At 38.2% G+C, this 19,999-nt stretch overlaps 2 protein-coding genes across 46 annotated transcripts in view; both read left to right on the top strand.

Moving 5' to 3' along the window:
- The window catches only part of LOC126919374 (phosphatidylinositol 4-phosphate 5-kinase type-1 alpha-like), a 39,600-nt gene extending 32,428 nt beyond the window's left edge, over window positions 1-7,172 (top strand). For 14 of the 15 annotated variants that reach the window (XM_050728499.1, XM_050728496.1, XM_050728497.1 and 11 more), the window contains one exon: window positions 1,716-3,699. In XM_050728499.1, coding sequence (XP_050584456.1) covers window positions 1,716-1,871 — 156 coding nt within the window. In that variant the 3' untranslated portion in view covers window positions 1,872-3,699. Of the gene's footprint in view, window positions 1-1,715; window positions 3,700-4,475 lie in introns of those variants that run through there. The other variant, XM_050728507.1, reaches the window with a different exon arrangement.
- Window positions 7,173-10,056: 2,884 nt separating this feature from the next.
- Window positions 10,057-19,999, top strand: part of LOC126919407 (tropomyosin Per a 7.0102) — a 40,842-nt gene continuing 30,899 nt past the window's right edge. For 6 of the 31 annotated variants that reach the window (XM_050728650.1, XM_050728648.1, XM_050728642.1 and 3 more), the window contains exons 1-3: window positions 10,057-10,223; window positions 13,428-13,590; window positions 13,937-14,062. In XM_050728650.1, coding sequence (XP_050584607.1) covers window positions 13,477-13,590; window positions 13,937-14,062 — 240 coding nt within the window. In that variant the 5' untranslated portion in view covers window positions 10,057-10,223; window positions 13,428-13,476. Of the gene's footprint in view, window positions 10,228-10,476; window positions 10,594-11,528; window positions 11,683-13,001; window positions 13,020-13,427; window positions 13,591-13,936; window positions 14,063-14,402; window positions 15,668-16,353; window positions 18,916-19,999 lie in introns of those variants that run through there. The other 25 variants (XM_050728629.1, XM_050728637.1, XM_050728628.1 and 22 more) reach the window with 23 other exon arrangements.

Genomic DNA, 19,999 nt, shown 5'->3' with positions numbered 1-19,999 from the left:
ATTACAGTAGCCGCAGAGCAAAGTTAAAGGAACGTTTTGAAAAAAAAACCAAAATGTTGTTCAATTAACACATACGTACACGTATAATGATATATTGTCCTGAATGAAACGCTTTCGACAGTCGATATGTTGTATTTAGGAAAACGGTGGTAAAAATCTAGTCGCAATCTCGGTGATCGGTCCGTGTTGTTCTTCTTTCTCCGAGAACTTTTTATTTCGTAGCTTTAATCACGTCTTTTACTTTCTACGTTTATAATATTTTTCCTCTCTTTTTATCTAATAGAAAAGCATCACTTCATTTTTGTAAGTTAGCGTAGTTGACTTATTTTTCTTTATTTATTCTGAGCAATAAAAAGCGTGTTTGAATATTACAACGATTAGGAACGCGCACATTTTTCTTTTATCGTTTTCTATTTTTTAAATCTACGATTTAACCATTGAAATCCAGGGCAAATATAATAAATAAATAATCAATCGTTTCAGAAATGCGTTTTCATAAATAATCGATCGGTGTAAGAAATTGTTCGAGTACAAATTGTCGTTTACACTGATTTTACAAATTTCCAACGAAAATTCAAGTAGTATTTCTATCGCGATCGACTTCCAATGAGGAAACGTGATTCGTACAACGTAGTCGTAAAGCTACTTACTCGATAAGAAACTATGAAGCAATCTACGTGTCACTGTTGCATCGAAGCTGGCACCTCTGAAAATTTCAAAGGTTAAATCGGCTGGAAAATCTTGAACCCGTGGACACAGATTGTACGACCGAGAGGAAAAAAAGGAAAAAAGAAGCTTGATAAACTCGTAACTTTGTTAACTCGAGATACTGTTTTATGGAGTATCGTGTATTATCATTCTTGTTACATACATATATATGGTAGCTAGTATGCGAAAGGACAGTACCAGTGTTTATTAGCGATCTTGAAAGTGTGATATTTTTTTAACAAACATATCGCATCGTACGTTCGAGTTCTGCGAGTGATTTCAATGCTTGTACTTGAAAGAATGCTCCAAGTAGAAATTCAGGGAGGATTAAGATGAAATTAAATTGGGATCGATGGAAACGCGCTTAGAGAAGATTTCGTGCCAATTAAGTATTATTGCTAACCAGAGAAAAGAAATTTTCGTTTCAAACGACAAAACGAACGAATTCAACGAAAAATATCGTTGTTAATCAATTTCTCTGAGCGCAATCAGTCGAAGATCCGTCGCTTTTTACGCTTCTCTTTGTCACAAATTTCAATTGTTTGTCGATAATCGTTCGCAAGCCGTTAAACCGGCATATCACATTCCACACTGAATAACATATTCTGTGTTGTGTATGCTTTGAACACAGTATCGTGTTAACTCTATGTAGAAGAGATTAATCAGCTGTTTTTTATTAACTCACTTTATCGAAATTTATCTACATTCAGGATCACTATTTTTTCCTGTTTGTTTGGTCCTATTTGGTTCTGTGTGTTCCCATTTCTAACGTTTATCCCATATATTACAATCAATTGATACCAATCAATTCAATCCGATTAATTGACTAATCTTAGTCGTTTCAATCTTTATTCGTACAATCAGAGGCAAAGTACGAAGCAAGTGGAATTAAATCACGAAAAAACGGATTAACCGTAGATAAAAAAAAGTTTCATTGAAAGAAGAGTGATGTTAATTGAGCAAACGATAGAAATCATAGAATTGATGTTTTTTGTGCTCGTATTCAGAAAGAAACGAACGACACGAGGAATTTTGTGGAACAGAGAAGGTCCCTTTCGAAGTACAGTCAAGTGAGAACGAGTTTCAAACGTGCCAGCGCGAACCGTGTGTCGATCATGAGGAACGTGCAAAATGTGTTAAGAGTTCAACGCCGGGAGCCATAAGGATCCAAAGAAGCGGCACTATAAGATAAATTCAAGTTTCTTTTAGAAATATAATCCAACAAGGATCGCGTATAAACTGTGTGTAGAAAGATAAATGGAAAGATTTAAGAAACCAAGAAGCAACTCAGATTTTATCGTAGAAATTTGTGATCATACGAAGACGTCTAATAACTTCTTCCTTTTATATACATCGTTAAATTAACGATATTTTTAACTCGTTTTTATTACCCCATACTCGATCATTTTTTTAATATTGTCGAATTGTAGATAATTAGGGAGAAACTATGCCTGTTTAACCGGTTTGTACGATAGTCAGGCATAACTACGATCTTAATCCTCTCGTGACTATAAATCAGCCTTGCGTCTAAGTGTCTACTTAACTAACTGCATAAGATTTCGTTCTTTTCTTCCTTTTTCGTTGCATCAACGTCATCGCGTCGTATGTTTTTTGATAATCGTGTAAACGAATGAAAAGAGAAAAGCAAAAAAAAAAAAAGAAAAGTCTCGCATTAAGGGAATTATTATCGAAGCAATATACCGCATATCGCGATCGAAGAGATGAAAACGGAAAACAATCAAATTCCTCGCCTTTATAATGTCGTTGCGAGCGTGCGGAGCCAATGGCAGGATAAAAAGGCGATTTTATGGAGTGGCTCGTTTCGCCATCATCTTTCGCGCTTCTTCTTTCAAATTCTCGAGACTTTGTGTCCTTGTGATTCAAGTTATCTAGTAAATCTTCGAATTTGATAATGGTTCGAAAAGATGACAAAATACGAAATAATCTCGAGAAATTGATTTTGGAAAAGAAGTTGAGAAGCTCCAGTCGAATTTTACAAGACGTATTGCACGTTAATTGATATTTTGAAAAGTATACTTTCCTCGCTATTCGTTAGATTCTTTTGGAGTTGCGTACAAAATTACATAAGCTTTCGATGGAATGTGATTTATTCGCGTTAATATTTACTTCGACTTTATTATCTGAAAGCCGGTCCTCTTTGTATTCGAGGAAAATTTTCGAAAGATATAGTTTCGAGTAGATTTGCGTAGAGAAATCGTGAAACCAAACGTGCCATTGAAAATGTTCAATTGCGTAGAGAGAAAAATGCGTGCACGAGTGAGGTTGCAAGAGCAATTAAAAGCGATTGCAGTCGCTGGAATAATTAACCCTTTAACCTAGCAATATATGTTAATAAAACGACTAGCGTTTAAGGCATTAATCGAAACGCGTTGATATCTTAATAAGCTTAATATTAATTTTCACATTTTATTACTACACATTTGCCATCTTTTATTGTGTCTATAACAATTCCAGTCTTCAAATTTAATTGCCTGGTTAAAGAGTTAAAACGTTAAAGAATGTAAACAACAGTTATGGATCGGTTGCACTCATGCCATGTATTTCAAGCTATACATTTGTAACATTCTAATTTAAAAGTGCCTGTTACTGTTTTTAATTATTCATAAGGAAGCAATATTTTTTTCCATTTTCATTGCACGAAAAGAAAAAAATGGAAGACCAACTTTCCTAGAGATATTTTAGAAGGCCGGTCCATTTCTGTTCCATCGAAGAAAATAAGGAAACGTGAAAACATACGTATTAATCATACGTAAAAGGTAAATGTATCAATATTATACATAAGTACGTTGAAACAATATGAAAAGATTCAGATGCATAATGCGAACAATTGTGCTGTTGCGAAACAAATTGTCACTTAACCGAGATATTTCGGCAATACATACTATTACGATTATGATCATTACCATTATGATTATTACTATCACCATGATTATTGATATTATTTAAATAAAGCAGTTACTATTATTCTTATGACTGTTTCTGTTATCGTTTCGTTATCGCGATTTGAAATACGCGCGTTTTCGTACGTCGCGGGTAACTTCTCGTTTCAATTATATATTTTCGTCGTTCGATTTCTAATTAAATATACAGTGGCTGGCGAAAGTAATATTTGAACACTTATAGATTATATACATTAATGAATATATTATGCGTAGTATACAATCCATTTCGAAATTTTATTATTAATCGTATCGGAAAATTTTCAAACAAAACTGAAAATGTATGTAGAGGTTTCAAATTGAATGCAGAAATAGCAAAAATATTTAAACATTTTACTGTTGTTAATAAACCTTAATATTTTTAGTAACGTTAATATGCTGAAACGCTGTATGTTCTTCATGTATACGAATTTTCTACTAAATATATGTTTGCACTAAATGTCTCGAAATTTCTATATATATTTTCAAATTGATTCGAAATTTTACCGATATCAACGTGACAGTCGTATCTCACTTCGATGCTAATTAAATTTCAAAATGTTTTGTATAACACAGATAGTATATCGATGAAAATTTTATTATTATACGTATTCAAATACTACCGAGAGTCACTGTATATGTTGTATATACATATATATATATATGACATATGCGTGTGTGTACCCCTGTCGACAAAGATCGATCGATCGATATTTCGTATCGTTTACGTAAACCCACCCTCGGCGCACTTTATTTTCACTTTCTTTTCACCCTTTTTTTACCGAAATATTTTCTTATCCTGGTTTCTTTTATTTGCACCCGTTTCAGACCCACCTGTAGTCAAGCAAAAAACGAAGATAGTTATAGAAAAAAAAGTCAAATGAAAAACACATAAAAAAAGAAAGCACAAATTTGTATGTACGAGAGAGAGAGAAAGAGAGAATTGACTGCGGAGCCTGTGAATCCTCGCTGTCGGCGCATTTAGAAACCCTCCCCCTCCGGAATTAGCTTGAAAATGCATTAGGACGTTGATGTAAGTTCAACAGAAAGCAGGCATATAAGTGTGCGCATTTTAAACTGTATTTATAGAGTGTGCCGAAAATATCCGATCACGGAAGCGGCCTTTATTCATCCGTGCCGCGATACACAGGGATTTTTCCATGAAGAAAAAATGAAAGGTAGATTTTTGTCATTGTATTTTTCATTATACGATTGATTTCGTCGTGTCATCCTTTATTACTTTTGTGATATCTATAGTTGCGGAATTTTTATACGCTTATAAGGATGCAAAAGTGCATGAAGTATATATAAATTGCAAAAATGCATATGAACTTCAAACATAAGAAATCTAAAATACAATATTTAGGTAATATTTCTTTATATTTGTCTATAAAAATATAAATTTCCATAAATTTCAGCAATCTGTTACTTACCTATTCTTTTAATCGTCCCTTTTATTATTACAGTTTTTTTTATTGAAAACAGCATAACAAAAGGATAATTTCGGAACACTTTATATTAGCAAATAAGAAAGGATCGATTCGAGACGTCATTTTGTTTCTTCAACGTTCTCTTAAATCGTCACAGATTTTTCCACTTTTTCTCCAAAAAGATCGAATAAACTGATGGTAAAGAAAATAAAACAACCGTCTCAAATCGATGATAGACAATTTAGTTATTTATTTTTCTATTGTTTTACTGCTATGTACCGCCAGGAAGTTGCAGTTTCCTTAGCAGGACTCTCGTTCTGGCTCAAATGTACAATGTACACAGAACGCTGGATAAACGCATCTTAAATCCTCTTTGGGAAAGACTGCGTGCGTTTATTTCCTCCGTTAGTTTTTCTTCCTTTTTCTGCCTATTTTTCTTTTTAGTTTGTCGTTTTTTCGACGACTGTCGATAAATCGTCTCAGATTTTTAGAGTCTCAAAGCAATGTAAAAAACGATTCGTGAAAACGCGATGGCAAATTTTTACAATTTTATTCTCGTTCAAAAGAACAACTGGAGAATTTATTGAGAATTGCACGACTACACGTGTACAGCGTATACTTTGTACATTTAGAGAATTAATATATTATTATCCCTGTACACTACCATTAGTTCGTGAGTTTAAAAGTCTGTTCCCCAGTCTTTAATCGTCCAATTGAAGGTATACCTAAAACATTGCATGGTATTCTTACAAGAGATCAATCTTCGATATACAATCTATTAATTAAATTAATTAACGAGGTATGAGTGTTACAATAATCGAGCAGGATCAACAATTTTAATCTTTTCATTGAGAAATTCTTAAGTGTTTAATTCGTTCTATAATTAAACGTTTCTGTAAGAAATCTCTCACACATACACGCATCACGAAGTAATAAATACTTCCAGACAATTTAATTCGTTTAAATTGCGGTCGCCATTCCAAACAGCGCGACTCAAGCGTCATGGTTTTCGTGAAAAGAAAAGTTTTGGAAAATCGCAGATTCCGTTTCGGTTCGCTGGAAGTTAAGCGCTAGATGTTAGCTTGGAATATCAAGACTATTTCCATCGAGAACAGACGGAATCGCTGGCGTCGATTATGCATTAGGAACTCGGTGCACTTGAATATCCTTTCAAGTGGTTCTCGCGATGTTCCTCCAGAAGAAAATAAAAAAATCGCGTTGTCACTGCTGTATATATTTACTAGAGGGTATTGCTTGTATCTTGTATGTATGAAAAAAGATATCTACTCGTATGTTTGTATATTATAAATATGTACCTACACGGATATACATTACATACATATATACACAGACACAGATACACATTGGCATACATACATAGCCGAGCTACACACTAATATACATTAACATACATATATACACAGACACAGATACACATTGACATACATACATAGTCGAGTTACACACTAATATACATTAACATACATATATACACAGACACACAGATACACATTGACATACATACATTCTCGAGTTACACACCAATATACATTAACATACATATATACACAGACACAGATACACATTGACATACATACATAGTCGAGTTACACTAATATACATTAACATACATATATACACAGACACACAGATACACATTGACATACATACATTCTCGAGTTACACACCAATATACATTAACATACATATATTCACAGACACAGATACACATTGACATACATACATAGCCGAGTTACACACTAATATATATATATATATATACATAAACACACGGTCGATTATCATGTACATCGATGCATTTATTATGGCGCGTGCGACCGTGTGCACACACTTGCATTTTCCTCAAGAGTCACAATCTTGATACCTCATTTTGCTTGTACACGGCCGATCGCAGCGATAATGTACGATATAAGGGTGAATAAATTATTGTTGCGTTCTATTTATTTATCAAAGGACTATGGTCCTTCCATCGTAAAAAGTTCCGAGTCGCACGTAGGAAGATTTCGTTCGATTCTCGAGGGAGATCTTCCTTTGGCAATAATTGTTGTAACAATAAAGTTTGCGATGAAAATTATTCGTCTTGCATATTGCACTTTTGTCCCTGTGTCCGTGTTCTTTTCATTCGTCTCCTTGTTTTAGATTTAAACGGTGGTTTAGCTAAAATAAAGGTGAGTCGAACAACTGGAAGAGAATTAAGGTTTGAGAATTGATCATTTTGATTATGTTTACGTCTCGTCCGATTGATCGATCGCGCATCGACTCCAGCGGAGAAATTAAGGTGTATGACAAAGTAGGGGCTAACGAGAAGGTGACTCAACTTACTTATAAAGGCTTATGTCGATGAAGTAGAATTAGGACAGAAGGTGCCTCGACCTCGCCGGTGCAATATATCCTGCATAAGGTAAGTACTAACTAAGGACACGTACGCATACGTTGAAATAATGACGGACTGCTTTATAATAAGCATCCTAATTGTTGCTCCAAGGTTGCCTTCTCTGTTAATTGTTGGCATACCGCGATAATAATTGATTCGATAAACCCTGCTGCCTTATGAAGCTCGATGAAATTGAAAGTAACATCGTGCAACATGATTTCATTTAATTTTTCAATTACAGAAGATTATTAAAAGAACTACGATCTCTTGGCTTTTTACTTACTTTTTAACGCACTTTAATCGTTATGTCATCGAGTTTCCATGTGCGATTGACAAGAAAATTTTTCTTTTACTACCACATTAAGAATCAGGTGATAATAGTTATGTAAACATAGCGTTATTGAAAAATGTATATGTATATTGAAAAGAAAAACACTTTATGATAATCCTATAAATACAATTCATCCTATCCTATAAATATAATTCATACAGTTCTAGAATCTAGGTGTAAAAAAAAGTAGTCAACACAATCCTTGAAATTCTCTTTTGTATATGAAAAAGCAAAATTCTAAAGAAAATATCAAGCAAATCCTTGAAATTTTCTCTTATCTTATGATATTGGAAAATATAACATAATAGTGTAAGTTGATCGAAGAAGATCGCACATAAAAGATTATCTCAATGAATCACTGCACTTTAATGTGTTAATTAAGAAAAATGAAAACGATCGACAATAATTAATTGAATTCTCTATAGTATCCATGTGATCGCGTGTTCAGATCACATCGCAGGTAAACAGACGCGGCGTATTCATTGACTTTTCGCCGGTGATCGGTATGTCAGAAGTACGCTCATAAACGCACACGAGCCAGTACTTAAACAGACGGTATATGAGTCAAGGCTGCGCAGGGACCCTTACCTACTTTTTCCTTTTACGGTATTGAATCGGACCGATGCATGAATGTATGGGATGTGGTGGCCGATAAACTTACGCAAAAGATTTCGCGCGTCGACAAATTGCCTGGCGAAATTTTCACCGTTCCCAACACGAGCGCATTCCATTGAAATTAAGTCGTCAAATCAGACGATTACCATATAAAGACTGCATGTTAAAATCTAACGTAAAGATCAAGTATGATATTCAGCAAGTTTCGATGTGATCGCTATCGAAATTACGTGCGATTTTATAAAATGCTCATTTGGAAAATGCTCGAATTATTCGGTAAATCTTGAAATAATTACACAAACGACCAGGCTAAAAGCGTTGTCCGAGTCATTGCGAATTGACCATGACACGACTTGACTCAAGGAGACCGAGCGAGATACCTATAACCCCAATGCCAAAATTGTCGCCGCCTAATATTAGGATCTTCCTGCTGGAGACGCGATACACGAGACATTGTTACGATCGTGTATTTTTATCTTTCACGCGTTATATTTCCGTATTGCGTATGGCCACACAATTGATACCCGTTTTAAGAAATCTTTTCCACGAAGATTATCTTATCTGACACGATAAACAATCTATGTATTTTTGAGACTATCAATGGTAAGTATTTTTTTTTTCTAATTGGAATTAAGGTAATCGAAGAAGAGTATCTAAGTTTTTGTAGCAAAATTGCAACAATCCCGGTGACTTTGATCTTGGTAACTATGGAAACTGGATCAAGGAATTACGAACGTAATCTCGAATAGATCTATCCTTTTTACTAGCGCACAGTGCCTCTTCGCTTCCTTCTTAGTACAGTTATACAATTTCTGTCCAAAATCTTCTAATGATACTCTTTATTCTCAGTTTTAGTTACAACATATTTTCTCTCTCTTTTTTTAAACGTAGCTTTTAGGATTGAAGATTCTATCGAAGAATCAATTGATAAATAATTATTTCTTTATGCTGAAGATTTTCTGCATTTCTACTGTTAGAGTATAAATCTCATATTCATAATGTAAAAATATGTATATACTTTTTACGGTTTATAGGAAATAAATATCAATAATTGCGTTATGTATGATTTTATTTAAGATACGGAATTTATAATGAAATTTTTCAATCTTTTTTTAAAAGTGCAATATTTTGTTCTCGCATCTATTTCAAACAACGAATTACGCAAGAGTATTACGTTGAGTATTGGAATTAATGTCTCAAATATACTAATCCTTGTACGAATTTTCAACACAATCACTTCCATGGTAATTATCACCACGTTACTTGCTTGAGTGGAGGCGACAATAAAAAGGAAGAAGGAAAGCTCTACTTTTCTTTCAATGCCTCGAATATGCCTCAAACTCCATCAAAGACTCCACTGTCTTTTCCCAAATACTCTCCATTTCGGATCGCCGCGTTGGGCAAGAGCTCTCCAGGACTCGAGTGAAAATAAGCGGCGGTCCGATCGGGCGTTGTAACGTCGCCGATTCTAAAGATAAATTCCGCAGCGGTGTATGTTTTCACAAGCCCGTACGTAGAAAATGCTCACCGCGAGTCTGTACACGTATAGTGTACACACACAGAGACACGCATACGCGGTGTGGTAGGGATAAGAGACGTCAGAAAACGAGAGAAAGAGAGAGAAAGAGAAGCGCGTCCTGGCGCGCGACGTCATCGTCGTCTTTTACGATCGCGAAGAGAGAAGCCCGCGAGAAAAGGTGGGAGCCACGACGAACGGTTGTAGCCGAAGCTTTCAGCGACCAGTCGAGACTTAGCCTGCGAGTCAGACGCATCCCAGACGACGAACGAACCTGAATACTTGCCCCGTGAGTAAGCATGTGCACTTTTTCCAGTCCGTACCTACGTCCGATGCAACGGCCTGCTCGAGTTTCGCCTTTCGACCTCGCGTGTCTTGCAGGACCTTCCTGGATCTGCTCGATCGTGACTCTCGTTCCCTCTAACATCATCAATGTGTGTGTCTGTCTGTGTATGTGTGTGTGTGTGTGTGTGCGGGTGGGTGGGTGGGTTGATCGTGCGAGAAAAAAAGTGACGTGAGTAGAACGTGCGTGTTTCTTTCGTGCGCAGGAAAGTGAAGAGGGTCGATCGCTGTCGGAGCCAGAAATCAGTTTTCGAATAGAGGCGGATGATCTTGCAGGTCGACAACGATTTTGCCTTGAAAAGCAGTTGAACCAAGTGGTAAATGAAGCTTGGATCGTCTTGTATTTGATCTAATTTCTTTTTTAACTGATAGAGATTCAATTGAGTTGAGAGAGGATTGATAATTGGAACGTCCATCGAAATCGTGCGCATTTCATGCGAGCGATTTTAAAAAGCAATCGGTTATTATGCAAATTTTGGCGGTCGTTTCGTAACGTTCAAGCCCGCAACCCGTTGTCAATCGTGGATGCAGCCTGAGTTGGTATTTGCCAGAAAAAGTGTGACTCATAAAAAGTTTCAGGCATTCACGCGTAACCGCTGTGACAACATTGTCCCAGACTACCGATTTCTTTGCTGTGCCAGAGTAGACAGGAATTTCTAACTGCGAGATAGCAGATCGCGGTCACGATGTTGTTCCGGACGCTCGCTGATAACAAATTCTCGAAAGAACCAGTGCAAACGTTACTATACTCTGCCTTTGGTGTTCGGTGTAGGCGATCGAAGAAATTGGTAGAACAACCTATAAAAGATTTTAGTGTCCCATTAAAAAGTGTATACTAATTTATTCATAATATCGCATGGAATACTCATAGTATTTGCAGTCATTTGATAATTTATTACTTCATTATCGCACTTGTATCGAATTTTAATTCAAGAAATTTATTAAACAAGGTTGAATTTCTATGTCACGATCTAGGTCGCATTCTTTTCGCACACAAATTTCATATCTGCTCCAAAAAAGATGTAGAACGATCATCATGATGACGTAGGTGGATTATGCAAAAATTTCCGCATCAAGTGTCAGAAATTGTTACGATAGGAGGCCTGGTAGGGAGGATAATTTTCTTTCGAGCGTAATCAGACACCGATCCGAATGTAGTAACGAAACTCGGCTGTGCGTAACCCGAAAAGGTTCGACGGCAGGCGACTAGCGATTCCACCCTCTCCTCTCGCGTGTAAAAATAACCCTCTTCTTTGATACAAGCTCCTTTGCAATCCGGCAGCTGGGCTTATTTTTTATCCATCACTATTTCGACTCTGTGCTTTGTGACTTTCGATAGGCCTGACTTCATCACAATCTATACATTAAAAACAGAAACGGAAGAAAAAATCCCGACCTTTGATTAGGTATCTTTTTTTTCTTTTCTTAATTTTATATTTCATCTTTGCAAAGACTTTATTATGGATACATTATGGTAAATATATGATGGTGTCATCGGTTTGATTTCGAAGGTATTTAAGTTTCACAGAGCAAAGGTGAGAAGTGATGACACGAAGAAGTTCGTTTCTTCGGAGCATTGTGTCTAGAATTTCTGCTTCTTTGAACTGGTCGGAACTTCGTTTTCTTTCCTCTTCGCTTCTCCGGCATCTCTGATTACGAGCGAGCCAGGAATCGTGCGCATTCGTTCATATAGATACCAATGATACGGATGCAGAGATTCATACACGGGTAGATTCAACGAGTACCAAGAAGTTCTTTAACCCTGCTACCATTCTCAAATCTTTTACGTTTCGATCATTTTCTCGATCCAACGGAAAAACAGACTCTAAACAAATTAATGTTTCAAGAAAATCATTATTACGCAATAATGTATTATACAGTAACAGCTAATCATTCGTATCAATAACAATTCGTTAATACTTTCCTCATACTTTGGAAGTTGTCGAATCGTAGAAAAATACGATTTGAGAAGCTAAACTGAACTTTCTATAGTCTGACTCTATCTTCTTTCTCCTCATTTCAATATCAAGTTTCACTTTAAAAGCTTAAAAAAGAAAAAAGAATTGGAAAATAACCATCCACTGTTAACTCTTGATTAAAGTTTCGCTACTTCCTCAGAAATTAAATTGGATCTTGTATAATCTATCTCCGTGTGCTTTCTTTTCATTCCAATGCCAAATTTAGCGTTAAAATCTTAATAAAGAAAAAACAACCGAACAGTGACACTCACTGTTAACGCCCCAGATTAAAATTTCACTCTCGGCAAAAGAACTCCATTCTGAAAGCGAAACAGAATGGAAAAAACAGTAGAGATAGAATGATCCTGGAAGAAACAATGTCTGGAATGTTTCCACGAAGAAAATTAACCCGTTCGTGGCTCTGTCCTGCTGGCCGTATCGGTACCCTCTCGTCCTCGCGATGCATCGGTTTCGCTCGTGTAGTGAAACGAGCGCATAAAATGCGAAAGCAGCGAGCCCGCGAAGAATCCTCTCGTTTCGCCTTGGTTCGTCCTGGAGGATCGCATACCTGAATGTCTGACGTCACGAGAGAGGAAGAAAGACGGCCGGAGCAGCGAAGACGTTTGATTTTATATATACGGACACGGTACAGAGCCCGGGCCTTCTTGAGCAAGAACCTGTCTCTATAAATAGGATATCCGGTCGTTCGCTAATTATACTTCGATGCATGCTGTCCGCATAGCGAGAACTTGCACGAATTCGCGGCCGATCCAGCGATTTCTATGGTAATTACCGTTTTTAAGAGATAGCTTTGAGCTTCAGCTTCTAAAACAAACGAGAGGGAAGAGAAAAATTGAAAAAAGATATAAAAGAACGCTCGTCAGAAAGGCATGAAATATATAGGAGGACATCGCACGAAAAAAGAAAAAGATCAAATAATTAAGTTGCGGTTAATTGCAATTTTGATTCGTCTCACGGTCATTGAAATCTCCGGCACGATGAACGCGCGCGAACTCGATCATTCTCCTTGGGAATCGATCGAGTTATACGGACCGGGCACCAAGGGAGAATTAAAAAGTACAATTTGCCGATCGAAGATAAAAGCGTATGGGAAGGAATACGGTTTACGTGCTCGAGAGAACGCATATTCGAGAACGTTAAGATGATAATGGAGACGTCCGTTGCTGTTCTAGATACGTTGTCTTTTTTCTGGTAAACGAGTGAACAAACCAAACCGCCACCATGGACGCGATCAAGAAGAAGATGCAGGGAATGAAGCTGGAGAAGGACAACGCGATGGATCGCGCGTTGCTCTGCGAACAGCAAGCCCGTGATGCAAATGCGCGAGCAGAAAAGGTAAATGTTTAAAATTTTCAGCATATGATGCGTTCAATTGAAGGACCCGAAATAACTCCTGACAAACTAAGAATAAAAAGTAGCCTGATGTAATAAAAAAAATGCCAAAAAATGTCTATTTACTTGCTTTGCTAAAATGGGGAATAAAAATAACGATGAAATAATCACATTGTGATAAAAATGCTTTATAGGATTGGCATCTGTTCAAGAACGTTGATTATAAATCTGGAGTGTCTATACCTGTTTTCTCTGCCATAATCATATATATATATATACACACAACAAATGTGTAATTATTTTTATTGCGTTAACTGTTTGATTTATAACATTCTTTTGTCCAACAAAGGCTGAGGAAGAGGCGCGCGCCCTGCAGAAGAAGATCCAGACCATTGAAAACGAACTCGATCAAACTCAAGAGGCTCTTATGCAGGTCAATGCTAAACTTGAGGAGAAAGACAAGGCGCTGCAGAACGTAAGTTATTCGTAATATTCTATCATCCTAGTTCTGTCGTAATTTCTTATCAAATTTAAGTTTTAAACTTCAAATAATTTAACCGTTCACGGACAATTTGCAGTATATTAAATTACTTCATTTAGAAAGGGAAAGTTAGATAATTGAGTATACTGATACTTGGAGAAAGAACAACAAATATCATATAAGAAACATTTAAAAAATAAACTCAACCGGTTTTCGAATACGAAAACCCGCCAGTCTTTATCAATCACCGCGTTGTTACCGACAGAATAGTGACGTTCGAGCGCCATCAGATGTCGCGACGATCGTGCGCAGGCGTTTCACAAGAAAAGAATAGGTTCTCCGCGAACGGAGCGCACAGTCGAGTATTAGTACGCGAAGCTGCCGCTTCGTTAGTTCGGCCGTGGTCGGCAAACTTCGGTTTCGTGTCGTAGTTTATGGTAGGGGTAACCTGGATCGGGCATAGAGCAATAGACGGAGAAAGAGAGAGAGAAAGCAAGAGCAAGATAGAAATCAGACCAGAACGGTGCAGAGAGCAGAGACCAACGTGTCTCCTCTCGTGCATGCGTTCGCCTGTACGGAACGGTGGTGTGTGTGTAACATAGAGAGACAGACAGAAGGACGTATGCGTGGCGCGGTGAGAAACGTGTTACGAACAGTGACAGACAAGATGGCGGTGTGTCTTGTGCAGTAGTAGGAACAGTAGTGCGTAGAGTACATTAGAAGGATAAATAGTGGAAGAAAGGGGTTAGGTGAAAGGTTTAGCAGCTGGATAGTATGGAACCACCTCTTACGACGACCACGAGACGTCGTGGTCATCAACATCATCCGCGGTACACTACGCGTCGACGTATCGATGTCTCCAGCAGAGGACCCGCGCAGTGTGGCCCTGCTGATATCGTTAAAGATACGCCGATTGGTAACAACGAAACACCAACGACTACAACGTCATCGAGACTCGACGAAAAAAGCACTGTCATTGGTACGGAGTGTTCGACCGCGGTGACAGTACCCACGATCGTCGGCCCGAGGTGGTTTCAAGATCCGACGGCCACTACTGTATCCTCAAAAGACGTCAACAAGATAACGAACAAGCTCGAAGATAACGATAGAGAGAACATCCAACACAGGCTCGCGCAGTGTAGCCTGGATGTCCTCAATGAACGACGCGAACAGTTTGTTCCTGATAGAAATGAGAACAAGAGCTGTGACAGCTACGAGACGGAACAACCATCAACTGACAAGCTTCGATTAAGGCCACGTGGGAACGAGATATGCAAACACGAGTCCGACAACGAGACGAGGAGCAAAGAAACTTCACCGGAGCCTGAGCACGCGGTCGCGAGGGCTCGCGGTGACGGGAACTCTGACGACGAGTCGACCAACGTCGAGGAGGACCCTGAACTTGCTGAGCTTGCCAAGCTTAGATGTCCTAGCGAAAGGACCGAGGTGCAAGCTGAAAGGGAAGCAAGAAGAAGAAAGAGATGCGCGGATTATCCTGGATTAGCTTTCGGATGGTCCATATTCTCCAGCGACACGATGATGAAATTCGGTCTCATAAGGAACGAATTGCAGAATATTATGGGGAACCAGCTGAAACGGGTCAGTATCGCATGATACATCGCTCATGCACCCGGTACGTAGGTAAACGAGCGTGCTGCGTGAAGGTCATCGTATGGCATGACCTTGACGCAGTTTGACGTCACGTCGGTCAATGGGTCCTCGAGGGTCATGCAGCCCTTGATAACGGAAAGAGATCATGACCAATGAAAATCTTGCTTTCTCTCTCGGACCATATCATACCACCCGTGTGTATAATTCTTCATCTCTTTTGTATTTCTTTCTGTCGACTTACCCAAAGTTTTCGTCGAACGAGGTAATCTTCGTAAATTCGATACCTTATATGGTTGAGAGCAGTATAAAAATACGCGCGCAGTTAGGTTAGGTGATCTAGTGGTTAACCACGGACCCCACGGTGACGTTACAGACCATTAAATCGTGGGTTGCTTGAGAAAGTTTTACAAAGGAACTTTGACGACTCTTGTTACTCTTTCTCACGTTTTAATTACACGCTCTTTTCTACCGACCATTTTGGAAAATTACCGAACCGACACGAATGCTGATTAGAGAAAGGCCGATTAATACATCGGAATTCCAGCCGTTGCCAAGTGAAAATCGAAATCAGTTTGCATTATCGCGTACTAAATAAATGATATACTACTTATTGCGTTTAATAATACTTAAGAGAATCATTAGTAGCGCTTTTAGCGACAAGCGACTTCTTACAGAACTTAACGATGCACGATCGTCCGACAAAGGATACTTATTATATAGGGTTACTGAACGGAGACAATGGATGAAACGTAATTCTTTCATCCAATATGATAAATGGTATTCTTATTAAGTCGACTCCAAGCGACCATACACCCAGGTAATTCAAATTTTTCGATTATTTATGTACAATCACGTCCAATGCACATCATAATATGCGACGTTCTTACCAATTCGTTTTTGGTTTAAGCCACACCTTTCGATTTAATATGACGCGTTCGTACAACGAGTGCAACATTGCCAAACTTGGAAGCTTATATTCAGTTTCATGAAGAACCTAACCTAACCTAACCAAATGCAATAATATATCGTAAAATAACATTATAATTGAAGTTTCTTGACGATTTTTAAAAAATTTTAATATTTTTAATATCCTTGCGAAATAGGTAAAATAATTCAACAAATGAAAGATATCTTCGTATACATATATACTTTTGGAACACATTTCCAAAAACAAACCCCACCCTGCAGTGGTAACACGCGTTAAACACGAATAGCACTCGTCAACATTCTAAAAATACGTAGCTGTTGGTACACGGATCCAGCGGCTCTTTTATTCGGCACTTTGAGAGAGCATTGCGTAAGCATAGCGCCCGGAACACGCTCCCACAAATCCGCTTCGTTATGAGCGTTTTATAAGCCGGTGAGGATATAGAGTATGTGTAACACCGTTGCAAAATATTCATAACATATTGCACCGGAATTTGAAATGCGTTCTATACTTTATTGTCGACCTTTGAAACAAAGATCTGTTTCTTTACCCCGTTATCTTAGTCGATGTTTACACGTCACATTCTCTGCGATTTCACGGCAGATCAATGTGCTGCCATCTATACTTACATTCTTCGCATAAATCTGATGGACGAGTTTCTGGATTCTCGAACTTACATTCGAATTCTGTTGATTGTTCTTAATTCTAACCCGAGATTTGCATACCATTTGAATTTATCGTAGAATGACTGAATATCAGAGATGGAGCTGCGGTAGTTTTTCATAAATGCACTATCATATATTTCTAACGTGTTATTTATACTTTGTAGTCACTTTTTAATGTATATATAACTGTTTATTCTTTCTTCTATAAAAAATACTACTGACATATAAAAAGAAGAGTATTAGAGATAATAAAAGTATTAACTATGCAGTTTGATGTATTCTATAATTAATTCTTTGCGACGCAAACTAGTAATTAAATTAATATGCATAGCCAGTCAAACTACATAAAATGTATTGAATATTTAATTGAAATTACACTACATGAATTCAAATTAAGAAATATGATGCAAGCAAAATAACATTTAGTTTGACTTTTCCCGAAATTATATGCTTGAATAAAACAATTACGTCACAATTTATTGAAAATGTTCAATTAACGGTCGCAACTCTTATATAATGATATTACAATAATTCTCTTGCTCTGGAACTTCATAATAAAATATATTACTATTTCCGGTAGCGCTTAAATCATATGATACAATCCGTTATTCGATTTGTCCATAATTGCGTCTTTATTAAATCTCTCTAATGCGTACAAAATGAATAACAATTTATTACTAAAGGTCACATAACCGTTATATTACTGATCTCTATTATCATTTAAATTTCCGCGTCACTCATCCATCTCATTCAACCTACTCATCGTAAAACCGCCGATCATCGAAAACGACCAATTTTAGGAAAATTACATCGGTACTGGAATTATCATTGATGCATGGAATAAATGCGAAATGCCCCTCACAGCGAATGAAAAGCAGAAGAAGCGAAACAACGCAGGAATTGTTGTCGACCATCCATTCGAACGGTTGGGCGCGCTCGCGACGGGCGCGGTATTTCCGGGGCTTTGCGCGCGACGACACGTCGATTGGCGTAGCGATACTCGGCGTGCGCATCATACTGTGACACGGTCTCGAAAAGAAAAAAATAACGATTAAATCAATGAACCGACTCTTTATAAATATAGGCGTGGTCAAATAGGAAGTATTTAAACGATGAGGTCAATTGCAATTTGATCAAAGGGAAATTTTCCACAAAATATCGTAGGAGAAACGTCGTTAAGGGCAAGGGACTATTTGACGTCCGCAGAACGGTAGCGCGCATGCGCGTACTGACCGGGGGCGGCCATCTTGCTTTCCAGTCAACAGCAGCCAGTGGTCGTCAGTGTACGACAGCTCGGAGGCTACGAAACTCTCTCTCTCGCACGGGTACCGGTTGTCTATCGTACCCCGATATACTTTGTCTTCGTACGTCGTGTTCACCGGCTGTCTTAGATCCTCCATTTTTCCATTTATCGTTCGAGCATTACCTCGATCCGCGCACCAGACTCGTAATCACGATATTTACAAGTGAGAAGACGATAACACGCGCGAATATCCAGCAGCATGTCGACGCAAGTGCAGGGCACCCTTCTCGACGTGCTCAAGAAGAAGATGAGGCAGACGAAGGAAGAAATGGAGAAGTACAAGGATGAGTGTGAAGAGTATCAGAAGCGGCTGCAAGTGGAAGTGATACGCCGCGAGGAAGTGAGTGAGAAAATTACCTCAACTTCGTATTTCGTTCGTTTTTTCTGCCTACGAATTGGCTCGATACTATGTAGGGTTCTTTGTCGAGGATATTTTTCCAGTTTCCTCTGTTTCGAGTTATTCCATTCTCTGGTATAACCTGACCTATCGTATGAGATAGCTCGTGAGTCTCGTCAATCGTTTCACGATGCTCGAACAGGGACGTGAATTAAACGCACAGAAGGGAAGAATTCAGTGAGGTTTGTCAATTTCGATGTCTGATTAACAGTCATACGAAGTGCACCGATCGCAAAGCCAATCGATTCATCTCGTGATCGACTCATTGTGCGGTTAATTTCATCGAGAACACGTAACGAACTGTACGGTTCACGGCGTGTCTTTACCGGAAATATGGTGCTCAACTTCACTCGGTATTCGCCTGGAAAAGTATCGATCGGTTTGCGTGAGAGAAACTTGTTATATTGAAGAAAAATGGATACATTCTATCGAATGACATCACGTTTCGAATATTTAACCTAAAAGATTGAATAGTAATCATGTTCGAAGTCGATGGACTTTCGATGGAAATCATTTTCACCTTTGTACACGAAACGCTGGAGCCGGCGTCCACGGCTATAGGATCGATCGTGAGTGTCAGGCAGCCAGGCACGTCGTCGTCAGGCTGGGTTGTGCCTCTGGAGAGGGCAGCCAGGGAGATATAGAAGGGACACCGACTCGACTCGCACTCGAGACATTCTTGATACAACGAGGACCGGCTTGAAAACTTACCTCTGTCGCTACTCTTGAGCCTTAATCAAACAATCCTTCGTACATTCGGAAATGTCGTTACGATAACGCCCAGAAATAATTAACCGTGCGCATTGCGCTAAACCAATGTGTCCCTCGTATTCACGGAATGGAATCAAGGGGAATACCCGGTCGACTTCTGTGTACGATCGTACAGTAATTCTCGCATGCGAAGACTTTCGTAGTATTATCGGTATGATACGATCTGATATATTTTTTCGAGGATAATTACGTTTTTTCATTATTCTGCGTCATTTATGAACAAAATGAACATGAAGTAGATTATTTTGAAGATTAT

The sequence above is a fragment of the Bombus affinis genome, chromosome 8 (genome assembly GCF_024516045.1).
Source record: "Bombus affinis isolate iyBomAffi1 chromosome 8, iyBomAffi1.2, whole genome shotgun sequence".
NCBI classification, from domain to species: Eukaryota; Metazoa; Arthropoda; class Insecta; order Hymenoptera; family Apidae; genus Bombus; species Bombus affinis.
Note: the sequence above shows the minus strand (reverse complement) of the source record. Positions and strands in the feature narration are given on the sequence as shown.